Source organism: Sylvia atricapilla, chromosome 24 (genome assembly GCF_009819655.1).
Source record: "Sylvia atricapilla isolate bSylAtr1 chromosome 24, bSylAtr1.pri, whole genome shotgun sequence".
NCBI lineage: Eukaryota > Metazoa > Chordata > Aves > Passeriformes > Sylviidae > Sylvia > Sylvia atricapilla.
Genome location: NC_089163.1, coordinates 3,585,667 through 3,610,392, shown reverse-complemented (window position 1 = coordinate 3,610,392; position 24,726 = coordinate 3,585,667). Strand labels below are relative to the sequence as shown.

Sequence of the window (24,726 nt, the reverse complement as noted above, 5' to 3'; positions counted from 1 at the left end):
AAATGTGCTTTCTCTGTATAAACGTGTAGAGACACATTTCGTTTCTCCAGAGTTGAGCAGAAGCTCTCTGGCCCCGAGGGATGGTGTGTGGCTCACAGAGATGTGCCCAGGGTGGATCAGGGACGTGCTGCTGGAGCTCCAACTCCCCTGGCAGGGCAAAGGGCACGGGAAACCTCACCCCAGACTAACCCTGGTGAATCCAATCTTCGCCGTACTTCTTCCATACCACCCTCAGCTCTGTGCTTTGGAGGGCAGAGTGAGCCAGCAGGTGACCTGTGAGAGAGCTCCCTGTCCCTCCGAGGGGTCACCTGCCCACACCCACAGCCCTGGTTCTGGCCTGTGCCTCGTGGTGCCCATGGAGGACTCAGCTCTGGCCCAGGACACCCCAAGCCCCTTCGCTCAGCCACCCCAGGGCTGCTTGGCTCGGTGCAGGATGTGGAGGCTGCACAGTTGTTTCAGCTCCGGAGCTGTACCAAGCTCTCCGTGACTGCTCTGCTGGCAGAAAAACCTTTCAGCCTATCGTCCACTTGGTGTTTAAGTAAACAAGAAGCTGTTAAATCTTTCAAAGGGGATTCCATTTCAGCACAATGATAAACGACCAGCATACCAAGCAAGGGGAGAAAGAGGTTCTTAAAAGTCATCCTTTAAGTTGTTTACGGATCATGTTCATACGATTTCTGAAAGCTTCCCAGCTGAATGATCCAATCTTGCTCTATTTTCTAGCCCGTGAGAGAAGTATTTTGTTTGTGCCATGGCATTGTTTGTAAGCAGAACCATTTTTCCCTTCCAGTTTTACCAGCACCCACCAGTCAGTCACCCCTTGGTGAAGCTCAGCTCTGTCACTGGCTGTTCCTCCCTCCTGGAGCCCCATCCCCACCGAGTTCTCAGCGAGGATTAAGGAAAAGAGAATGCATTAGGGAAGTTTTCTACATGAGGCTCTGCTAATGACTTGATTCCCTACAGTAACTCCTGGCACTCTTAGCACAACTATTTCAAAACTAAACTGCATGTAATAAATCAACAGGACCTATTTTAGAGAACTCTAGGGATTATTAGAAAAACTGACCAACTTCTTTCTGTTGTAGCCTTTCCCCTACTTTCTTCCTTTTTTCCGAGCAAAATGGGAAGAAAAAGGGACAAAGGCAACAGGAAGTTTAAGATGCATATTAAGAATATCCAAGATTTTTCAGTAGGGGTGATTTTAAAATTAAATTGTTTTAGAACAATTAGGAGAAAAAAGATAAAAATAAATCTGATTTATTTTCTTTTTTTTTTTGAGTCAGCTCAAAAATTGTGCTTACTCCCACTCCTAGAGAGCTGGTTATGAATTTAGGAACATTTTGCCTTTTGACCAACGTGAACTGCACACTGAGCTCTCCAGTCCAAGCTGAGATGTCACCTCAACTCACACACACGTGAATGCTCTCTTTCCATGCACTAAATAACCCTCTTGTGGTGTTGTCTCCATGGCATCACTGTAAAATACATGTCTTTAAACAAATAAATCAATAAATGGGTTTGCTGAACCAGCTTCATTTGTTTATTCACCAAAAGTGGAGTCAAACCCAACTAATCAAAAGTGTCCACAGACATAGAGAGTCTCTCCTGAGAACCTTCTGCCTACATCTGAGAGCCAAAGGAGCCCCATGGATCATGGATGGGAACATCACTGCTCTGACTCCTGCATTCCCACCCTGTGCTTTGATCAGCGTGATGCTGAACTGGAGATGGACACTGTTGGATGGACAGACAGAGAGAGAGAGATCCTTTGTCAGGAACTGCACTGGAAACAGCTTCATTTTCCCTGCTGAACAAACAACCTGGTGTTATTTGCTGGACAGAATTCTATTCACTCAGAATCTGCAGGATGGTTTCTAGTCCCTTTCCTCAGCTTTTGAGCAACACATCCCATGCCATGCAGGGAACAAAGGGCCAGGAATAATGGACAGCTTGCAGCCATGGGTTTGGAAATATTTAATTTCTCTCTGATTTGCTGAGAATTGGAACCTACAGCAGATGAATGTCACCAAACACACATTGATTCTACCACATTCTTAACTCTTTCTGGGTAATATAAATCTGTATTTTTCATCATCTGTAGTCAATGAACTGTGTGCACACACACTCCTCACACAGTAATTCACTGACTTTCCAGCCCCAGAGAGGTGGAGGTAATGTATATACTCCTTAGCCCGTGTTAATGTTTAAATGATTTCTCACTCAGGAGAAATCTTAGCTTTGATTAAAGGAAACAAAGTAGGATAGTGAAACAGGTTATCTCCAAAACCATTGTTTGGATTACATTGTCTGAAAATACTAAACGAATAATAATTCAGATATATATATACACAGATTTTATCAAGTCAATAGACGTCACAGAGAGATGATATGCATCACATTTTAAAAAAATCTATCTTAAAATTACAGAAATACCAGTGCATTTCATCAGTCACCACAAATAAATCACCCTGATGGCATTTATGTACACGGTAATACATCACACCCAACTCAATGCCAAACCATAGTTTGGATGGAACTGCTTCATGGAATTCCCAGAATTTTTGAAGAAGAGGAAGAAAGAGGCAGCCAGGTAGGCTGTATATTGTTATTTACAGCCTGAGGTAAAGGGCTGGTTTAGAGGCACTGCCAAGGCCTTGGTGGCCACAGCCCCTCCTGTGCCACAGAGGAGCCCAGCCCCTTGGGGCAGGAGTTGCTTTCCATGACTGCTCACATCAAACCACAGGAAAATATTCCCATTTAACTGCTTCAGCTCCCAGTGTGCTGGTGAATGCCGGATCCACGGCGCTGCCAGATGTCCCCAGAGTGGAGCCCAGGGCTCTGCAGCCTGCACAGCTCTGAGCCCACTGCCACAGCTCAGCCTGGGCTCTCAAAGTCCTCCTGCACCTTTCTGCCTTTTTTCTTGACTTCAGTTTTCTCCTCCTTCCCAAGTTCCCCTATTGCTTTCAGTCACCTTTTGGGAACTCTATGTCCAAGGCAGCAATCCAGGATCACTTTGTTTTTCCTGTTCAAGAGCTGTCTCACCTGGAGAGAGAAAGGAGAGAGAAACTTCTTTTGCCAAGGTGCCCTATCTCCTGCCCTGCCAGCTGTATCCCTGGGAAGCCATGCCTGAGGAACTCAGCTGGGAAAGCTGCTGTGGTGATAAACTGCCTACAATACCTTCTGCTTTGATTTTAAAGATGAGCTACAAAATCCACTTGCATCCTTGTGCTCTGCAGGGAACTGCTGCAGTAGAGGGAGATGGCTGATGCTGCTTTATCCTGTTAAATAAAACAGTGGAGCTCAATGCCACACTGAAAAAGGGCTCCGAGTGCAAGTCCGGTCTTGTTCTGAACTCTTGGAAATCCACTTTTCCTTCATTTAATTGACAAAATCTGTAGATCATACCAGGAAGACAGTCCCTGCCAAAAATCCAACATCACTAGTTTTTAATAATACAATGGGAATAACCCCTCAGAACATATGTAATTATGGGAATGAGTCATTCCGATGGCATCACGTAACCACATTCACTGGGATTTGACAAAGATGAGGCCACATAAAACTCAAAATTATTTCATTTCAGCCCTGGTCAGGGCAGTGGTGCTGAGGAGCTGAGGCCACGTAGCAGAGGCAACCAGCAATGATCTGTGACCCTGTTGTCCTGGTTTCTTGTGGCACAGACACAGCCAATGGTGACAGAAGGAGAAAAAGCTAAAGATTGAAGTGGGGGAATGCATCAAGAGCAAAGGAAAAGCTGTGAGTCATAGAGCTAGAAAACATCAGTTTAGTGGAGCAAAATAACTCACACGTTATCAGATACACAATAAGCTGCTGCAGCCTCGGGGATGCTGCAAGTTAAACACCAACTGCTGGCCCCAGTGATGGAATTTGGGTCAGGGAATATGTGACAGTGAGGAAAGCCCCACAGGAAAGTGCCAATTTGAATGCAGGCCTCACACATTATCAGTAGGATCTTTGATAAGCAAAGATATCAAAGATTTTGCTTTGATAAGCAAAATCCAGGCTGGTAGCCCACTCCAATAGGGGTGTGGGGCATGGCTGGGTAAAGAGTCTGAGCCATCCCATCAATGCTTCCAGCCTGGGAATTCAGCACCCAACTCCAGGGCAGCCCCAAGACAACTTCTCCCTGCCACGACCTCCTGCCCAAAGCTGGCTGGGGCTGTTCTCTCTCAGAAAGAGACGGCGACTTTCTGGCTGCACCCCAAGATCTCTTGCTAACAATAAAGAGGGAGTTTTCTTAAGGGAAAGGAAGAAAGAGTTGGGGAGAGCAGAGCAAAAGTATTACTCAACTATTTAGTCTAAAATTTTAAAAATCAAAAGGCTCTTCTGACAGATTGATATCGACTCTAATAGAAAACACACTTGTCCTGGGAAAACTCTTCTACATGAGCCTCGAGTCTGATAGCTTAAACAATTATCTACAATTTGGAACTGATTTTTTTATGCCCACATCAATGTGTACTTTTTCAATGCCCAAGGCACAGATAATTCTATTAAGAGAAAAACCAGAACGTGTAGGCTTAAGCCAAACAGTCTCCAACTCCAGACTCAGTCTTACAAAACATGTCCCAAGGCCTGACTCATCATGGCTCCCTTGTACAGCAGGGACTCTACACCTCACAGCAAAACGCTGAAAATCATTAAAAGAACAAAATCCCAGCAGCTCTGTTATTGTTCTGGGTTTAAAGGAGCATTAGCAGCACCAGAAGGACATTGCACTGGCTGGGAACACTCTGCTGCTAATAAGTGTTTCGGAAGGATGGGCCAGAGCTGTGTTTTGGGCAAGTATTCCCCAAGGTGCTGAGCTTGGCCCTGGCCCAAGCTCTGGTATCAATTAACGCTGTTTCAGTTCAGCTTTGTTCATTTCCCCTAGGTGAGGAGCTTTCAAATTGCTGTTACAATCTGGCAGTAACAAGGATGTGGGCTCACGCTTTGGACGCAGACCTCGCACAGATTTGATTTGTTAGCGCGCCGTCCCTGCGATTCTTTACACACACAGAAAAACACGCAGTGTTGTGATTGCTAATTTTTAAAATTCTTTGCCAGTAACCCAGAAAGAGCAGCCCCGTGTGCCTGTGAACGCCCATGAGCACTGCCTTGTGCTCGAATCTCTGCTGCGGCAGTGCCCTCTGGCAGCCCCAGTGTCCCTCCAGCTGCTCAAGTGTCCCACCAGCTGCCCCAGTGTCCTCTATGAGCCCCAGTGTCCCACCAGGAGCCCCAGTGTCCCATTAGGAGCCCTAGTGTTCCTCCAGCTGCTCAAGTGTCCCACCGGCAGCCCCAGTGTCCCACCAGCAGCCCCAGTGTCTCACCGGCAGCCCCATTGTCCCTCCAGCTGCGCAAATGTCCTATCTGCTGCTCAAGTGTCCCATCAGGAGCCCCAGTGTCCTCTATGAGCCCCAGTGTCCCATCAGCAGCCCCAGTGTCCCACTGGCAGTCCTCACGCCCTCCATGAGCCCCAGTGTCCCACCAGCAGCCTCCATCCATCAGCGAGAGGCAGGGAGCGTTCCTGCCGCTCTCCCGAACCATTTCCATTCTGTGTCTGGGAACAAACACCATTTCCCAAACAATGGGGGCTCCCGTGCCAGCGCCCCCGCCGGGCCTTCCAACAACCCCGCGGCCCCGGGCCGGAGCGGGCCAGAGCGCAGCGCTCGGGGGCGGACACCGCCATCCCCGGAGACGGGCAGTGACACGGAGCACAGGGACACGGCGGGGACACGGGGGAACGTTGGGGACACGGAGGGGTCACAAAGAGACCCCTCAGGGTCCCGGGGCCGGGCAGGGCCGAGCCCACGCGTTGCCGTGGCAACCGGGCCCAGCGATGGCGCCTGCGCCGCCTTCCGGCGGCTCCCGGAAGTGCGTCACAGCCCTCCGCGCGCCGGAAGTGCCGCGTGCGTGTCCCCGGCCCGGCCCGAGCGCTCCGGGCCTGTCCCGCCACCGGCACCGCCACCGGCACCGCCACCGCCACCGCCACCATGGTGAAGCCACGCTACAAGGGCCGCTGCTCCATCAACCCCTCCCGCGCCAGCACCAACCCCGGTACGAGCGGGGCCGCGGGTCGGGCCGCGGGTCGGGCCGGGCTGGACTGGACCGGGCCGGACCGAGGCTGATGTTCTCTTGTCTCCGCAGATCGCATCGGGGGCGAGGGAGGGAACAACATGCGGGACCGAGCCACCATTCGGCGCCTCAACATGTACCGGCAGAAGGAGCGCAGGTGAGCGCGGCCCGGCCGCGTTCCCGGTACCGCCTGGGCAGGGCCGTGCCAGGGATAGGCCACAAAACTCCTCAGTCCTGGCACGGTGTCACTCCACCATGTGCTCTGTAACCCCGTGAGCTGCGGAGCCTGATCCCACGCCTGATCCCGAGCTCTCAGCAGCCCAGCGATGTACCGGCGATACAGCTGGGAAACACTTGATGCCTCTTCATGAAGTGTCATGAGACCCAAACCACACAGAATTCCCGAATTTGCCACAGCAGCACAGCTCCAAAGCTCTCCCCAAAATACCTGAAGAGTTTCAGCTCCCCTCAGCATCTTCACAGAGTCCCCCAGTTCCCCTCTGTGCTCCAGTCAGGGATCACTGGCAGGGGAGCACTGGCACCCACAGTGTCTGTGCCATGGCAGTCCTGAGATTCCTGTTTTACATCAGCATGTTTGGGTTATTTTGCCAAATTTCCCAAGGTTTGCAGAGCAATCAGGGAGGAGGGATTTTGAAATATTGCTGAATTCAAACCAGGTCTCACCTTGTGAATCCTGTGTGGATGAGTCCTGCAGAGCTGGTGGGCAGAACTGCTTAAAAGGCTTTGTGAGGGAGCACAGTGGGATTTGCTAGAAAAGGTCCTTGATGCCTTTTGCAGCCCCATGAGCCCTTCCTGGGCTGACACAAGCAGCTGCAGGGAGGATCTGGCCAGGCTGGAGTGAGGCCAAGGGCTGTGACTGCCAGTGCTGCTCCTCAGGGTTGGATTAACTCACCCTCGTGGGAAGCACCAGCTGTAGGTGAAGGGTCTCTCTGCATTTTGTGTCTCTGCTTCTGGCCTGGCACACACAAGGGCTGGACGGGTCAGTGCTGCCCTTTGTGCACTGACATGGCTTCATTTGCCCCTTAGGAACAAATATGGCAAGGTGATCAAACCTCTGCAGTATCAGTCAACTGTGGCACCAGGCACCGTGGCAAGAGTGGAACCAAATATCAAATGGTTCGGTGAGTTTTGTCCAAGTTCCAGACTCAGCAAGCTTCAAATCGAACTTTGTGTTGAAACTTTGTGTTTGTGTTGAACTTTGATGTTGTGTTGAAAGGTGTTTGTTTCAGAGTGGTGGTCTGAGAGCTGTGTGGGACAGGTGCTGAGAGGAAAAGTGAGAGACCTCTGCTGTTGTTGATGCCTTGTTGGGTTACCTAAAAACAGAAGCCAGACAAAATTAAGGAAATAAAAAAGCAGTTCTATTTATTGAAGGGCCTTCAGGTGCATTTAGGGCAGATGAAGCCCCCCCAGAGGCTACACCCAAAAATGGACAATGGGTCACAGGTTTTCACAGTTTTTAAAGTTTGGTCCATTTGCAGAATGGGGGATCAATATTCCAATTACAGCCTCAGGTAATGAAGGAATTTATCCGAAGTTTGCTGTACAAATTTACTTTTGTTTCCATCTCTCAGGCCTGAGGCAGTGAGGTGTCCTTGATCCCCAGGCCTGGAGAGGAATTGTTGTGTCTGACCAAAATGGGGAAGCAGCAGCTCACACTGTGTGTGGAGTTTAGAGTTATACCCTAAAGAATTGCAGGATTACAAATATATGAAAAATATAAAAGCTGAAATCCTGAGGCATCATTATCACCCTCTGCCTGTGCTTTGGGGGTTTGCTTTGCACACTCCTAAGGGTGGTTATTTGGTTCCTGTGGCTGTTCCCCATGGTTTGCCCATGTGTATGGCTGTTAAGTAAATTCTAAAATTTCCTATTAATGGTGGGAAAGAAAGGCATTGGCTGCCTACTTGGGCTTGATCTCAAGTAAAACCCTTTGGTTTGTCACTGGTATTTTTGTTCCTAGATGGAAAGTTCATGTTTTGTTAGTGTCCCCAGTTGGAGCAGCTGAGATCAGGAATGGCCAAGTGCAGTGTTTGTGTTTTACCCTCAGGAAATACTCGTGTGATCAAGCAATCATCCCTGCAGAAATTCCGGGAGGAGATGGAGACTGTGATGAAGGATCCTTACAGGGTGGTGATGAAGCAGAAGAAGCTGCCCATGTCCCTGTTCTATGACAGGATCAAACCACACGTGAGTATCAGTGGCTGGGCAGGTGTGTGCATACAGTGATTCACCTGGGGACAGTGGTGCTGTCTCTGCTCACTCTGGGGAAATACTGGCTTCTGGAAGCCTTGGGTAGGGCAGCTGTAGTAGATTCCTTGGGGGAGGATGGTTCTGATTCCCTGTCACTGTGGGCATCAAATGTGAAGGCAAAGAAAGGTACGTTATTTAATAAAAAATTCTCATTTTCCAATAGGAAATTAGCCCAAAAATTCTTTTCTGTGAGGGTGGGGAGGCCCTGGTACAGGCTGCTCAGAGAAGCTGTGGCTGCCCCATCCCTGGAAGTGTCCAAAGTCAGGTTGGACAGGCCTTGGAGCAGCCTGGGATAGTGGAAGGTGTCCCTGCCCATGGCACAGGTGGCATTGGATGTGTTTTAAGGTCCCTTCCAGCCCAAAGCCTGTTGTGATTCTGTGATAGGTTATGCTACTATCATATTATGACCTGATTTAGATAGGTTACTGTGCCAGCTGATGTTCTAATGCCTCTAGCAGCTCCTGGGCCTTTCCTGGGCCTGCAGACACTCAGCTAATGAATTTGAACTCAAATACGTGTGTTTATCCCATATCCAAAATTCTTGTTCATTCAGCCTTGATTTCTAGTACATCAAGTTTTTGTTATTGCCATTTTTTTTCACCAATATTTTGGACTATTGGTAGCTATTTTGTCATATGGAAACTTTCTAAGCTCGTGTCATAAGAACATTATTTAAATTAGGGGAAAAGTTGTGTTAAAACGTGCGTTACAAAAACAAATTGCTGCTTTCAGCGATGGATTGTTTGCTGTTCCAAGGCAAGCTGGCTTTCATTGCAAGCTTTAAAATCTACAGTTTTGATTGTAATTATTCCTGACAAAAATCTGAGAATTTGGCGAGATTTGTGCTCTTGTTAGAAAAACAAGAAATGATCAAAGATAGCAGCTGAATTCTCATCTTGGTGGCTGTAATTGCATTTGACACCATTTATGGTGGAAGAACTGAAGCATGGTTCGTTGGCGAGTGCAGAATGTTTTGTTGCTTATTAAATATCCACTCTTGTGTTTCTCAAAGCTTGAGCTGGAAAACTCAAACATTGTTAGGGAAGTGCCTGTCACTTGGTACAGGCTGCCAGGGCTGTGTTGGACTTGAGGCTCCTTCCCTGCGTGTCACGAGAGATGGGGAAAAAAAAGTGCTTGGGGTTATTTTTTTTAACCAACCTGTTTTTTTTCAGACCTCCAGAGTTCACATTCTTGACACAGAAACATTTGAAACAACGTTTGGCCCCAAATCACAAAGGAAAAGACCAAATCTGTCTGCAAGTGATGTGCAGTCTCTGGTGGAGAATGCTGAGGCCTCGTCAGAGTCTTATGACCAGGGCAAGGACCGAGACCTGGTGACAGAGGACACTGGTGTAAGGTGACTGGAAAGGAAAAATGATTCATTGTTTACACATGTGAAAAGCCAGCCTTGTTTTTAAAGAAGTATGTGGTACCTCCATCAATGCTGTTTCTGTGTGAGAAGGAAGGAAGAGGAGATTAGCTGAATTTGGGATTTTGGCTAAATACCAACTGTTACTTGGGCTTTGCCCCTCTTTTGTCTGTAAATGGCTGAAGAGAAGAAGATCCTGACTCTGTATCTGTGGTTGTTGATGTTTCTGGTGATGTCTTTTAGGAATGAAGCACAACAGGAAATCTTTAAGAAAGGACAATCCAAAAGAATTTGGGGTGAGCTCTACAAGGTAAATGGCACTTGGAATTTGCAGCAGTCACATCTGGCAGCCTTTACACAGTGAGGGCCTTCAGCAGAGCACTGAAATCCTGTACAGCAACAATGAGAAAAACTCAAAAAGAGCAGATTTTAATTTCCAAACCTCTGCCTGACTGAGCTTGATTCTTGAGCTCTTGTCCTACAGGAACAAACATTCTTAAAGTACATGATCAAGAAGAGGACTGGCAGAATGAAGGTTTAAGATTCTCTTGAATTCCTGGGCCTTCACCACAACTAAAAGAGTCATGTTCCCTTAAGTTTCTTTAGGCTAAAAGCATCTGGCATGTTGATGGGGTTGTCTTGGGAGATCTCTGACCCTCAGTTCTCCACGAGCCACCAAGGCTTCCAGAGAAGTGGAGACTGAATTGGGGTGGTACGAGCAGGTTGTGTGCCCTCAGTGACTCTTAGGTGTGGAATTGCTCAGCTTTTTGCTCTGAATTTCTGAATGTAGCTTAAAACCTTTTCATTTGGATCTAAAAGCACTGGGAATGCTTGAGCAAAACAGATTTCAGTAAGAGGCTGCCAAAACTGCAGGAAAAAGCTGTGAAACAAATTCACTTGGCTTGAAACAAGTCATAAAATGACAGCTCCCTGCTGTAGTTGCTTCGTGGACTAACAGCAGGTTCCTGCTTGGCTGTGTGTTTCATATTGGTCCAGAAAACATCCTTTATGCCCTGATCCATTATGAAATGGTAGAAGGGAATTGTTGCTGAATGGATGAAGAGCACTGAGGGTTTGTGTGCTGCAGCATTTCAGTTTTCCCATTTTGGGTGTAGTGTTTTCTTTCCCTGGTGCGTAAGAGCAGGTAAAAATCTTTCAGTTGTCCAGGCTGAATTTGAAGGAGATTTGGGAGAGGAGAGAGTAGAGCATCAATGGGTGTTAGTCTGAACTTCTCTGGTCTGTGGGAAAGTAGCAGTTTGTGAGGGATACAAGGTTTTTTAATTAATGACGTAGTTTCAAATACGACTAGTTTTCATTTGGGAGATACAGATATCTTGCTTTCTGCAAAGTCCTTTATTTCTGTGTGATTTTTTTTTTTTATTCTTATTTTTTTAGGTGATTGACTCATCAGATGTTGTTGTTCAAGTTCTTGATGCCCGGGATCCCATGGGCACTCGCTCCCCTCATGTGGAATCCTACCTTAAAAAGGAGAAGCACTGGAAACATCTCATTTTTGTCCTGAACAAATGTGATCTCGTTCCTACCTGGGTCACTGTAAGCACAGTCCTGCCTCTTGTTCTGTGGACCTTCTTTGTCCCTGTTGTGGCTGTGCTGTAGCTCTGTGCCAGTCCCCATGCTGGTCTGGAAGGCTGAACTGCAGCTGGGGTGCTGGGAGTTCTCTGCTTGCCTGCAGTAAAAGTAACAATTACCATGTAAATCTGTCCAAGTTTGGCCAAGTTGAGCAACACACGCCAGCCACAAATTCCCTACTTCCTCTGTCTGGATTTAACAGTTCAGCTGTTGTCTCCAGAGTGTGCTAAATGTTAGTCTGCCTAGGATCCATATCCACCCCAGCTGGTTTGCTTTATGTCATTAAACTAATGAGTTTTAGCTAGCAGTGAAGGCGTTTTTGGGAAATTGTTTGTCTTTTATACAAACAATACTCAGTGCTTTTAGCTGTTGGGTTGGGGAAGTGCTTCAAAGGTTCTTCCCTAGCAATGTTCATGGCCAGCTGCAGTTGTGAGCCCAGTGCAGATGCTGTGTGCCCCTCTTTGGGCACAGAGTGTCACTCTCCAGCCCTGGGTCTCTAACCCAGTCCCCTTTGCCTCTCCAGAAGCGCTGGGTTGCTGTCCTTTCCCAGGAGTATCCAACACTCGCTTTCCACGCCAGCCTCACAAACCCATTTGGCAAAGGTGCCTTCATACAGCTTCTGAGGCAGTTTGGAAAGGTACAAAACAGTTTTTGGGATCTGTGGTTGATTTTGGGGGGTTACTGTGTGTGGTCTTTTGCTTTGTTAGTGTTTGTAGGGTCAGGACTGCAGTGGTAATTCTGTCCCTCACTCCAAGGTGTAAAACAACGTGTTATTTCTCACCAGTTACACTCTGACAAGAAGCAGATCAGTGTGGGATTCATTGGTTACCCCAATGTTGGCAAGAGTTCAGTGATCAATACCCTACGGTCCAAGAAGGTGTGCAGTGTGGCCCCCATTGCAGGGGAGACAAAGGTAGGAGCATCCCTGTGTTGAAGACACAAATGTGGTTGAAGGCAGAATTCATGTGAAATCAGCCTAATGACCTTGTCAAGTTCTGCACTGACCTGCACAGGCTGTGTGACCCTGAGGAGGGGCTAATGGGCAGTCCTGCTCTGAGGCACTGCTCTGGCAGCATTCCCAAATTCCCACTGCTGTACTGCAGGGCTGTGATGGGAATGCCCAGCTGCCCTTGCTCCCTGTCTGTGCTCTCCTGATCCAAATGCTGGGTCAGGCTCTGTTTCTCTGACTCTGGTGTTGAAAAATGAAACAAGGGCTGTGTGGAAGGTGCTGATGGGGAGCTCTGATCTCTTGCAGGTGTGGCAATACATCACCTTGATGCGGCGGATTTTCCTCATCGACTGCCCCGGGGTGGTTTATCCATCAGGAGACTCAGAGACAGACATTGTGCTGAAGGGAGTGGTATGTGTCTGCACTGGGTGCTGGAAAGCTTTGCTTGTTGTCACTGTGATGGTCTCAGAGGGTTGATCCTCTTCTGTGCTTTTTCAGGTTCAAGTTGAAAAGATTAAGAGCCCTGAAGACCATATCACTGCTGTGCTGGAAAGAGCCAAAGAAGAGTACATCAGGAAGACGTACAAAATTGAATCCTGGACAGATGCAGAAGACTTCCTTGAGAAACTTGCTGCTAGGACTGGAAAACTGCTAAAGGTGCAACAGCTTCCTGCATTTTCAGGGTGGAAGAGCATGTGGCCTGTTCTGAGAATGGGAAATGGCAATGTTTCTGTTGCTCACGGGGCATAGGAGGGCTGTGTGCCCTGCAAACATGGACATAAACTGATCCTGTTTTTTCTCAGGGTGGTGAGCCTGACTTGCAGACTGTGAGCAAGATGGTTCTCAATGACTGGCAGAGGGGCAGAATCCCTTTCTTTGTGAAGCCACCAAATGCACCGAATGAAGCCTCAGGTCAGCCAGATGCCCAGGTAAGAACGTCATGCTTGTGCCTCCTCTTCCCACATATTTGGTTTTCCTAATGGTATTTGCTGCTGCATTTCCCAAAGTGCCATGAGACTTGGGCAGTGCATGTCCTCCCAAGCATGGTCCTTCAGGTGACACCTGAATTTGGTGAGGACCAGGTAGCAGTGCTCTTTACTGAGATGTCTGAGTCATTACTGACTACCAGAAATGTCAGTAATCATGTGTCATCTTAGGCTTTTTCCAAAGAGAGAAAATAGAAGTTGTTCCTGGAGATGGTGGGACAGACTTTGGGGATAATATATCCTGCTCTTCCTTGTAGCCTCCTGTGTTGGAAGCACCTGTGACATCCATCCAAGATAATACTGAGGAGAAAGTCTCTGAGATGGTGGCAACTGGTGTGGAGCCAGCAGAGGAGGAGAACAACACAAACAATGAAATCAGGCAGCTCATGTCCCAGGTCCGGCAGAACTTTGGCAGGATTAACGTGGCACCTCAGTTCTCAGAAGAAGACCTGGTTCCTGTGGATGGGCCAGGTTTTGATGACTCAGATACAGGTTTTGATGAGTCCTGTGGAGAGGAGGAGGAGGAGAATGAGCAACATCAGGATCCAGGAGAGGAGAGATTGCAGGTGGCTGCACCAGGTGCCCAGGAAAGCTCTAAAGCAGTTCTTAAAACTTTGGAGGACAAGATTGCAAAATACAAAAAATTTTTGGATAAAGCCAAGGCCAAGAGATTCTCAGCAATAAGGTACCTGAATCTGTCCAATACATTGCAGGAGGAAAAAGGGTTGATGAGGCTCTGCTGTAGTTAGACTCCATTTCTGACTTGTCTGACAAGTTCCCCCATGCTGCCACACACAAGTTGCCACAGCTTATCTGGCTTAGCTCTAAGGGTTGGAAATTGGGCCAAGTAGCAGTTTGTTTTTGCAAGATTATTCCAAGAGCTGCTATTTACCAGCAAATTAAAAAATTTCTTGCTTTTGCAAAGCTGCCTCTTAAACTATGGATTAGAGTTAACATTATCTTGGTTTTCTGGGCAGCAATATTGCATGTTTGGATCTCTCCTTGACGTGGGGTAATACCAAGGCTGGATGTGCCTGGGTGTTCCTGCACGTGCAGTGAATCCTGGCCCATCCAGCAGGCCCAGTTTTAGCAGAGCTCACCCACCAGCCTTGTGAGGACTGAGATTTCAAGGTTTAAGTGCTGTGTTTTCTCTCTCATACAGCACACAGTAACTCCAGCAACAAGGGTATTGCAATATTCTGCTGCAAAGACTGGCTTTGATGCTGACAGGGGACTGGGATCTGCTGGAGTCGGATGGCTTCTCAGAGGTGGTCACTGTTTATTGCTTGTTGGTCATCTTTTATTGCTGGTTTTATCTTCCATAGAATCCCCAAGGGACTGAGTGACAAAATATTTGCAAAATCCATCCAGAAGGCTGAAGAACCCAAAGAAACTGAAGACAGAGGTAAAACAAAACTAGTAAATGTTCTTAATTTACATTTGGAAATCCTATGAGCCAGAGAAAAAAATGGCATCCACTGGATCCTGTGTGCAAGTTCTTTTCCCCTAAAACTACTCACATCTCTCTTTAGCTGACCCAAGGGCTGCTGCTGACCCAGTGTAGCCTTCCTACAGAACAGCTGTGTGATGAGAGAGGTCCCTCTTAGGGAGGGAGGATACAGTGAAGGCAAGTGTTGGGTTCCAGCAGCCTGGGCTCTGGGCAGGCTGCAGCCAGAGCAGCTCCCCTTCCCTGGAGTGTTACAGGAAGGAATGGATGGGGTTTGGGATGTTACAAAAGCAGAAATACTTCAGGCTATAGGTTTTTACTGCTTCAGTTGTTGTAGTCAGATTGAGTAAAGTCAAAGTCAGGTGGGAGAGCCGGACAGGACTGTGGAATTCTCCTGGACTTGAATGGGGCTGGAGCAACCTGCTTCTCAAGAGCAGTTTTGACAGTAATAGCTGTGATTCCCTTGTGAGGAGCATTCATGTTGTTTTGGTAGAAGCTCTTAAATACAGCCAAGGGAATTTGTTGCTCAAGGAGTTGAGATGGTTTCCCTTAGCCTGAAGTTCCTCAAACAGATGAGTGTTCTGGAAGATACCAAGTGCATGATCTCTGCTGTTTGCAGGCAGCCCAGAGAAGAAAAGAAAGAGGAAAGAAGAAGAGGAAAGTGATGATGATGATGATGACCAGTTGGGTAAAAAGCCTCGTAAGAAACTCACATGCAAAGAGGTAAGTGTGCTTTCCTATAGTACAACTGAGCAGAGAAATAAACTGGCTTTTTCATCCTTGGTGATACCACTAAAGAGCCTGTTCTTACTAAAGAGCCTTGAGACTTTGGGCATGAACAGAAGGGGAATGAAAACTGAATTTTGTTAGGAATGTTCTGTGACAACTTGTATCACCTCCCTCTTACCTGACTGTGCACACCAGACTGCATCTTGTACCTTGCTGGCCACCTCTGTAAAGACTGAAGTGGAGCTAAGGGGGGTGGGTTCCGTATAGAGTCACATCAGTAACGTTTTGTTTGAAATGATTTATTTTTTCACGTGGAATGCCAAGTGAACCCCATTGGAGGGCTGCAGACACCGAGGCTCTGGGTGCTGGGGATTTGCTAATGTGTTTTGTGTTTGCAGAGGAGACGAGCCGAGAGGCAGCAGCGCTCCAAGAAAGTCGGAGTCCGCTATTATGAAACTCACAACGTGAAAAATAAGAATAAGAACAAGAAAAAAATTGGCTTGGAGGGACAAAGATCAAAGCAGAAAAAATACTAACATAAGCAATAGCTGCTTATTCTATTAAATTTTACATAAAACAGCTCTAGTATGCGGTGGCTTTTTTTACTATAAAACTTGCGGTTCCTGTTCAAAGCCCAGTGTGACCGGTCTGTCCTGGCCCCAGCAGCAGCATCTCTCCCTTTGTTTCTGCATCATCTGAAAGTTCTTTGTGCTGTTGGAGCTGGTGGTATTTCCACATCGCTGTCCTAGGCCAGCAAACACTGCAATAGCCAAACAGCTTCTCCCAGTGTTGCTCAGTGGTGGGGTTTGGGTGGGTTGTTTTTTTTTTTCTGGAAACTGGCTTTATGGAGTTTTCCACATGACTACAGGGAATTCTCTTTCCCGTGTTCACTTGCTTTGTAACCAGCTGCTCACAGAGGTACCTCAAGCAGGGATTTTGTTGGCTTCCACTGAGAAATGAACCTATGGCTGCCATTGTGACTTCATTTCACTAGAAACAATCTACAGTTGACAGAAAGCAGAGTTTTGGTGTTGCCTGTGCTCAGTTACTGCTGATGTTCTGACAAGGGATTTCCATATCCAGTTGACACCGTAAGACACCTGTCCAAGACTGAGCTGCCATTTCTTTCTTGGTGCACGTCACTTACTTTTCTTGCAGGCACTTTTATATTGTGTCTGAATCTTCTACAAGGTTTTCAAACTAATAATGTCAGAGAGATTGCATTTAAAAAGGTTTATTAGCTATTGCTCTGAAGGCCATTAGCACGTTACCAACAGGCAAGTCCCAGACAAGTTCACTGTTCAAAGAGCTGACTGCTGAGATGGCTCTGGAGGAGGGAGCATTAATTAATGAAGCTCTTGAATTTCAGCTCTTCAAGAGAGAAAGAAAGAACACAGTTACACTGCCTGCTGTTACTGGTAAGTGAAAACTCAAGATCGTTTTAGGAAGACAAATCTTTGTCACTAATTGCAAGCTTCTTGCTCTGACAGCTCTTCTGAGCCTGCCTTGAGGACAACAAAACAATTTAATTCTTTGCTGCAATGAGGCATTCAAGTTGGGCCTGAAAAACAAATGAGACAGTGAGACAAATTAGATTCCCTAACCTAAAAAAATAAACCTTCAGTGCTGTGAAGGGCTAAATGTTCTGTTGGATGTTCACAGCAAGGAGCTGAGGGACACTGTGCTGCTGCCAGGAGAGCCAGGCCAGGTTTGTTCCCCAACAATTCCATTCCTACATGTTTTATAAATCAGTTTGTCCTTCCTGGCATGCACACTTGTTGCATTCTGAGGAGAACAGAGCTGGCCTTGGCTCTGTTGTATGATGAGGGACTCAGTTTAGAATGTGAAGCATCGAGGGGGAAATTAAATAAAAGCTGTTGAAACAGTGGTCTGAATTCTCTGATTTCAGGCTGGACTGTGTGAGCTAAATTAAGTATTTGGCTCTCCAACATTTGGAACGTGGACTGTCTCTGGGACAAGAGTAGCTGGGAACAGCAAGTTTTGTGATTAGTGAGATAATTTGATACCAGTTAGTGGATGGATGGGAGCAGCCACCACAATAACCCACAGCAGTGGCACACACAGCTGGCCAAGTACAGGTACTTCAAGGATTCAGGGGCAACACATATCTGAGCTAAGACTTTGTGTCCTAAAACATTCCAGGGCAGCCTGAAAATGTGAGCAGAAAGTAGGATCTGCAGGAAAAGCAGCTTGCTCTGAGGGAAATGCTTTTAGCTGTAGCCAGAAACATTTGATGTTGTTCAGGGTGACATTCTTTCCTTACTCAAAAGATGTGGGATTCTTTTCCTTTTAAAAACAAAGTACAGAGCAGAAGCTCTGTTCTCCCCAAAGCCACATGCACAAATAATTATCCCGTCCCTGCACAGTTGTTCTTGGGTAATATTTAATGTTAAATGGTGTGTTGTGTTACCAGGGCTTTAATGCTTTTTAATGAGAATTTTACCACGAGTATTTGGAATTGTGAGTTTTTTACTGACCTTCAGCTGCTGGTTTGTCCGTTTGAGGAACTCAACCTCTTCACTGTGTTTCTTCTCTTCTATTTCTCGCCGTTCAGTTTCCTGCCTTTCAATAGCCTCACATTTCGCTTTCTCTTCACTCACTTGTTTTTCCAGCTCCTTCTTTTCCTCTTCCAGCTCTACAATCTTGGAAAAGAGTACAGATGACTCAAGTTTTGTTGGCAAACAGTCAATTTGCATTTAGGATGGGACTGATGCCTTGAGGGGCTACCTGGAACAGAGGCTGGACAGTGTTAAAGGAATAAAGAAGATTTTTTTTAGAAAGGCCTTCGAAGGATACACCTTGGGCAGTACAAGAGCCTGGCCAAGGCTACACCCAAGATGCACCACGGGTCATGAGTTTTCACACTTTTATAAGTTTTGTAACCCCATTTACGTATTGGGGTTAATTGTCCAATTACAGCTTCAGGTTATGCAGTCCCATCCTGCCAGACTGAGGAGAGCAATCTGCTGTTTATACTTTTGGGCCTGAAGCTGCAATGGTGTCCTTGGTTCTCAGGCTGGAAAAGGATTGTTTTGTCAGACTAAACTGTGAAGAGAACTTGCTAACACTCTGTATGAAGTTCAGATTTATATACTCATGCAGTAAAGAATCTGAAAAATATGAGAGTTAAAACTTAAAGCATGAGGACAAAGTGGTGTGTGGTAGAACGAGCTTCAGAAGCGCAGCTAAGCCCGAGGACAGTCAGTATTTTGCTGGTCTTTGCTGCCATCCCGCGGAAAAGGAAACAATGGCTTTAAGGCTATAAAATCTGCTATTCTCACAGGCAGGAAGCTCCGTCACGGGGCTCCCCACTCACCCTTTTCTCCAGGTGCGCCTTTCCCTGCTCTGCCTGCAGCGCCTTGCGCACGCCGAAGGCCACGCTGCTCTCGTACAGCGCCTGGTACGCGGCCAGGGTCAGCTGCAGCTCGTCCCGCACCCGCAGCAGCAGCAGCCCCCGCTCGGCACAGCTCACCGTGGTCTGCCGGATCAGCTCGTCTGCAGAGAGCGAACAGGCGCTGCAGTGCCTCCGGGGACACCGCTGCTCCTCTCGCCCATCCCCTGCGCCTCACAGCCAGGGGACAGATCAAAACTGTCCCTGTGGCTGTCGAGACGGACGCTGCACTCAGAGTCCTTCTGTAAAAACTTCACAGGGCTCCAAGCATCAGGAGGACCTTGTGATCTACAAGTCTCTCATGCCTTTTCTATGTAACCTCCCACAGGCAGCTCCACACAGTTCTGGTTTTTCTCCTTCTCCTCCCTTCCTTCTGCAGTTCCAGCTCCCTCTTTCCTGTCCCTAGCACAGCCACTTGACCCTGTCTGTCCCTCGTACAGTGGCTCACTTTATCCGTCCCTCACACGACCTTCTATCCCTTCCTCCCCACAGCACTTCAACTAACTCTCTACTAGTAGTTAACTCACTCTTATCACACCCATAGCTGTGAGGGAAAGGCTGTTCCCACTCTTTGATAATTAATGCAGCTGCCATATATTGGAGGCAGGAATTGCATTTAGCACTATCTCTATCTGTCTCCCCACAGTCCCTATTATATGATGGTGTAAAATAGGGTCCTGGAAGGGTAAATGGGGCCCTGAGGGAATAAAGAGGTTCCTGGAAAGGCAAATGCAGGCCTTTGGGGTAAATGGGCCCACATTTAGGACATGACATGTACTAGAGACAGTAGATTTGTTTTGTTACATTGCAGCCTCAGCACTGAGCGCAGCAGGTAAAAGCAGAGTGGTGGAGCAGCCCTTTCAGGTAATGCCAGTGATGCTGATCCCCTAAAGCTGTAACAGCAAACACTTTAAAATGTGTGATGACTTGTTGCAGTTATGGGGGAGCCTTCAGAGGATCCGCTCTCCAACCCGTGGTCACCCCTCACCTTTGGGAGACCAGCACTGCATCATCAGAGTGCCTAAGACACACACGGCTTTAACTCACTTCAAATAAACTTGGTTTAAGTGCAACTAAGATAACAACTAAGAGTGTTTAAAGCTGTTCATGATGCACAGGCATCTCCCTGCAGCCTGTCCTCAGTGTGTGAGCGGCGCGGGGCACTGACCGAAGCACTGCGTGTAGAGCTCCCTGCGCACGGGGCACAGCCCGGTCTCCCGCGCCTGCCGCTGCTGCAGCTGCCGGTCCAGCTGCTCCTGCAGCAGCACGACGTCCCGGCGGGTGCTGGGCGCTGTGGACACCTCCTGCACCCAGAGCTTCCGCGCCTCCTCCCACTCCCTGCCGGAGAGACACGGGCCGTTACCGGAGTCACCGGGCGGACCCCAGCCCCGCCCGGCCCGGCCCCGCTCACCGCGGCGGCAGGATGAGGTTCAGGAGCTCCTGCGGCTGCTGCGAGGAGGGGATGCTGGCGGGGGTTAGCGGGGACGTCCCCTTCTGCGGGTGACTCTGAGGGAACAGGAAAGCACAGGGCCGTAGCAGCGGGCAGGAGACCGCGGTACCCTCTGCCCGCTCACCCCCTGCGTGCCCCGCGCTCCCGCTCACCCCCGCGGAGGCCCTTTCTCCTCGCCGGGACACCAGCATGGGCTGGCTGTACCGCAGCAGTGACTCCGGCGGCGCCGCCATGGCGGCCGCGGCCCCGTCACCATGGCGACCGCGCCGCCGCCGCCGCGCGCGGCCCCGCGCAGGCGCAGTAACGGCCGGGCGGAAGCGCCGGCGGGCGGAAGTGCCCGCGGACCGGAAGTGGTGGTACTTCCGGTCGGGACGGACGCCATGGAGGCGGCGGCGGAGGAACGGAGGCGAGAGCGGCGGCGGCGGCGGGAGGTGACGGTGAAGGCCGAGCGACGAAGCCCCCGGCGCAGCCCGTCGCCGCCGGGAGAGGAGCGGCGGGGCCAGGCAGGGCCGCGCGCGGGCAGCCGCGGTAGCAGGTAGGGAGGCCCGGCCACTCGGCCCCACGTTCGGCCCGGCCTCGCCGCTCAACCTCTCCCGTTGTTCCCCAGGTCGCCCCGACGGAGGAGCCGGTCCGGGCGGAGGAGCCGCTCCCCGCGAGGCAGGAGGAGCCGCAGCCACAGCCCGCATCACGGTGCCGTGAGGGTAAAGCAGGTAAGAGGTGCTGTCGGTACAGTGGGGCCTTGTGGGCGCTGCAGCGGACGCGGTTCCGAGACTCGGACGTTCCAGGTGGAGAAGGCGCCTCTTCACCGGTCAGCTCAGACTGGGCCCTGCATCGTGTCCCATGAGCAGAGGGAGGATCTGGGCGAGTCAGGAGCTCCCGCTGCCCAGCTGACGCTGTGCCGCCAATGACTGGAGCTCCTGTTGGAGCCTAGCCCGTGTCACAGCTCAGGCATCCGTGGGAGCTGCATCCTTCGCCCAGAGCAGGCCACACTGCCTGTTTCTGGTGCTTTATTCTATGCAAATTGTGCGAACCCAACTAGTTTGGCAAGGAAATATGTTCCGCGGCGTATCAGCTGCGCACACACGTCCCGGTGTGTGTTTTCCCAGTGTGTAGGATTGGGACTTTCTGAAAGGCCGAGGTCGATGTGCTGCTCTCTCATTGTGGCTGTCCCTTGCAGGAGCGAGAGGATCACTGCCGCAGGGGCAATGAGGAGCGGAAGCAGAGGCACCCGCTGGAGCAGGAGCACCGGCGGGACAGGAGCGGTGACAGGGACAGGAGCGGTGACAGGGACAGGCACAAGGAGCACTCAGACAGGAAGAAGAACCCCAGTGAGAGGCCGGGAGCTCGCGGGCACGAGCGGGACGTGCAGAACCTGCGGGAGCAGCAGGCAGAGAGGGAGTTCTACAATGAGAGGAGGCGAGAGCACCGGCAGGGCACCGAGGGCAGCGGCGACCACAACTCAGAGCCCTGGCAGCCGGAGAGCAAACCCAAAGAAAAAACCACTGAGAACAAGCAGAAGCCGAGCTTTGAGCTGTCAGGAGCCCTGCTGGAGGACACCAACACCTTCAGGGGCGTGGTGATCAAGTACAGCGAGCCCCCCGAGGCGCGCATCCCCAAGACCCGCTGGCGCCTGTACCCCTTCAAGAACGACGAGTTCCTGCCCGTGATGTACATCCACAGGCAGAGTGCCTACCTTCTGGGCCGGCACCGCCGCATTGCTGACATCCCCATCGACCACCCCTCCTGCTCCAAGCAGCACGCCGTCTTCCAGTACCGGTGAGCACCTCGGGGAGCCCGGGGAGGGAAGCAGCACATGCCCTGGAATGGTTGGTGGGGAGGGCTGAGTTTGTGTGGGCCTGGTGTTTCTGGGTCTGAGAGATTTTTAGCCTGCTAAGCTTTTTCCAGCAGCTGTTAACTTTTTCCTTGAGAAAGGAAGTTTCTTCACCTAAACAGTCTTGGTAAACAGCTATCCTTCCTCAAAACAATCTTGGTAAGCAAGTATCCTTTCTCCAAAGGGTCTTTCTCCAGGTGGTGGTTTGCTGTTTCTCTAGTTTAACCAATGGGATTAGAGAGGTGTCGTTCCTATTCGCCAATCATGTTAAGTCTGTGTCAGAACACCTTATAAAAGGTAGTAAGAATTAGAAAATAAAGCTGCCTTTTTCTATGCTCTTTGCTTTCTGGAATACTTGGAGTCTTTCTTTCATGACAAGTTTACTGTTGGCATGTTAGGAATTGAATTGGTGTGTGACTGCTGTGGATCATCCCGGCAGTGGTCAGCTATATCTGAGATTCCTGTAATTTAGCCATAAACAGAGAAATCACACAGTAGGGTTAGATGTAGCATGGGCCGTGAATCCAGGCTGGAATAACCCACCAGGTGTGATTGACAGTAAAAACATTTAGAGGAGAGGTTTGTTGGTTTGCTCCCTCACAGTGAGGGCAGCTGTGCTCTGATGCAGAGGGAGCTGCTGCTGCTGCCAGCAGTGCTCTCTTGGAGAACATCTGTCCCAAAGCAGGAGTTGCTGTGTTACATCCCCAGAGGTTTAGGGAATGGTGCAGCCTCTCTGTCTCACAGTTTCTCGTTGCTCTCATTGGGCTGCTCCGCTTTTGGGACGGATGAATATTCACTGCACAGACCCACCTGCTCAGTCTCAGCTGCTTTCAGGGCACGTTCCCCATCTCTGTGGTGGTTCAGGCAGCGTTTGTTTTGCAGGCTGGTGGAGTACACCCGAGCTGACGGCACCGTGGGGCGCAGGGTGAGGCCCTACATCATCGACCTGGGCTCGGGGAACGGCACCTTCCTCAACAACCAGCGCATCGAGCCCCAGCGCTACTATGAACTGAAGGAGAAGGACGTGCTCAAGTTTGGCTTCAGCAGCAGGGAGTATGTCCTGCTCCACGAATCCTCAGACAAATCCGAGGCCAACGCAAAGGACGATGATGAGGATGAGGAGAAGGAGGAAGAGTCTGACAGTTAACGGATGAGGAAGAAGCTGGGGAGAGGCAGAGGAGAGAAACTCCTTGGGATTGAACGGGACTGGGATGTGAACACGGAGCATTGCAGCACTGACGCCTCTTGTTGCCTTAAAGTCCTTTCTGTGTTGCTGGTCTGTTCTTCCCATAGTTTGTTTTGGGGGGCTTTGCTCCTTATTTGTCTTTGATAGTTTTGCATATCAGGAAATACAGCTTTACTTTTGTTTTATTTTTCTCTCAAGAAGCCGAAGAGCACCTGGACGTGAAAGCTGTGGTGCTGGAAACCCTCCACAGATGTTGCCAGACTCTTCCAGCAAACCATGTCAAACACAGACAGCATCTGGAAAATTGTTGTTATGGCTTGTTTTGTTATAGCCCTTTGAAAATGCTACAGACTGAAAGATTAGTTTAGAGAGTACCTGGTGCACGTCCTGTTCCGTAGTTTGCCAAATTCCTCTGCCTGTTGGGAGTTCTGACAGGAGAATTTACCTGGATCACTGCTAAAATGGCAAAGACCCTCATGTATTTGTATGCTTTGGGCATTTAATTTGCCTCATGGTGATTGAGGGACGGGCATTTCACTGGAATTCTGCCTGGAAATCACAAGGGAGTGGGAAACAGAAGTTAAAACAGTTCCTGGAATTTCAGGTGATGAGACTGTGACCCAAGTTTTCTGTTCCCACTCATGATGCTGAAACTGTCCTGGATGTGGAGTTGTCTGGGTTGAAAGCTGGAGCCCTTGCTTTTGACCCCACCCCAGGGTTTATTTATGTCACATAGAAACACCTTTGATAGGGTGACATGTTTTAACCAGTTTGCACTATTTAAGTTCTCTTTTTATAAAAACTTAGCCCATGTCACTTGTTTAACACAGTAAAGAAGTCAGTCAGTGTTCAGGGAGAGAGGCACCAGTCCCAGTCACTGGGAGTTGCAGAATCTTTGGTGTCTCCTCCACGTTGCTTTGTGTTCAGTGTGTGTGTCCCACCCTTTACTGACCCACCTGGGCGTTTGTGGTCTCACCTGTCCATCCCTGCTGTGTACAGACTGTAAACCAAGGTGCTTGTTGTACACATTGGTAGTGTAAATATGGGGCATTGCCGTGGGGTTTCAGATGGGTAGGATGGGGTTTGAGCAGGAGGAGCTCCTTTATATCTACTCCAAGGGTTTTTAAATAAACAATTTGTAAATTTAACTCTGTTTGCTTTCAGTTGTAATATTTTTCTAGTGTCCATTTTTTTTTTTCCGTCAAAAGAAATGAATTTTCTGTACTTGTTTCTAATAAACAAGTAGTAAAGAAATAAGATAAAAACTTATTTCTACTTATAAAAACTTAAACTTAGTAAAACTTATTTCTACTTGTAGTAAAGAAATAAGTTAAAAACTGCACAATTTGTATCCTGGAGGGGCTGGAGCACAGGAGGTTTGTACCACTCCTTTGGCTGGGCCTTTCTCACCTGAGGGTGGCCAGAGTGGCT

General features: G+C 49.0%; 3 protein-coding genes across 6 annotated transcripts; 2 read left to right on the top strand and 1 right to left on the bottom strand.

The window, feature by feature from the left end:
* Positions 1–5,898: 5,898 nt before the first annotated feature.
* Positions 5,899–15,995, top strand: GNL2 (G protein nucleolar 2). The gene is made up of 16 exons (XM_066335182.1): positions 5,899–6,057; positions 6,148–6,232; positions 7,123–7,217; positions 8,144–8,283; positions 9,519–9,703; positions 9,959–10,025; positions 11,111–11,269; positions 11,829–11,942; positions 12,090–12,218; positions 12,561–12,665; positions 12,753–12,911; positions 13,058–13,183; positions 13,498–13,925; positions 14,566–14,645; positions 15,307–15,410; positions 15,815–15,995. Exons 1-16 carry the CDS (start codon positions 5,994–5,996, stop codon positions 15,950–15,952), a joined length of 2,178 nt encoding a protein of 725 aa, XP_066191279.1. The 5' UTR covers positions 5,899–5,993; the 3' UTR covers positions 15,953–15,995.
* On the bottom strand, positions 11,263–20,554 carry DNALI1 (dynein axonemal light intermediate chain 1). 4 transcript variants are annotated; one of them, XM_066335184.1, is made up of 6 exons: positions 20,431–20,554; positions 20,240–20,334; positions 19,997–20,166; positions 18,754–18,932; positions 17,915–18,079; positions 11,263–11,402 (listed from the first exon to the last, which is right to left on the bottom strand). In XM_066335184.1, the coding sequence occupies exons 1-6, from the start codon at positions 20,509–20,511 to the stop codon at positions 11,265–11,267; spliced, it is 828 nt and encodes a 275-aa protein (XP_066191281.1). In that variant the 5' UTR covers positions 20,512–20,554; the 3' UTR covers positions 11,263–11,264. The 4 variants fall into 4 exon arrangements, with proteins under 4 accessions (XP_066191281.1, XP_066191282.1, XP_066191283.1 ...); XM_066335185.1 differs by lacking the exon at positions 11,263–11,402 and adding an exon at positions 16,635–16,977; XM_066335186.1 differs by lacking the exon at positions 11,263–11,402 and adding an exon at positions 16,635–16,787.
* SNIP1 (Smad nuclear interacting protein 1) lies at positions 20,443–24,443 on the top strand. Its single transcript, XM_066335183.1, is given in 5 exon segments — positions 20,443–20,540; positions 20,543–20,813; positions 20,886–20,988; positions 21,456–22,054; positions 22,992–24,443. Coding segments are annotated over 5 exon segments (1,311 nt in total). The 5' UTR covers positions 20,443–20,467; the 3' UTR covers positions 23,257–24,443.
* The last annotated feature ends 283 nt before the right edge of the window (positions 24,444–24,726 follow it).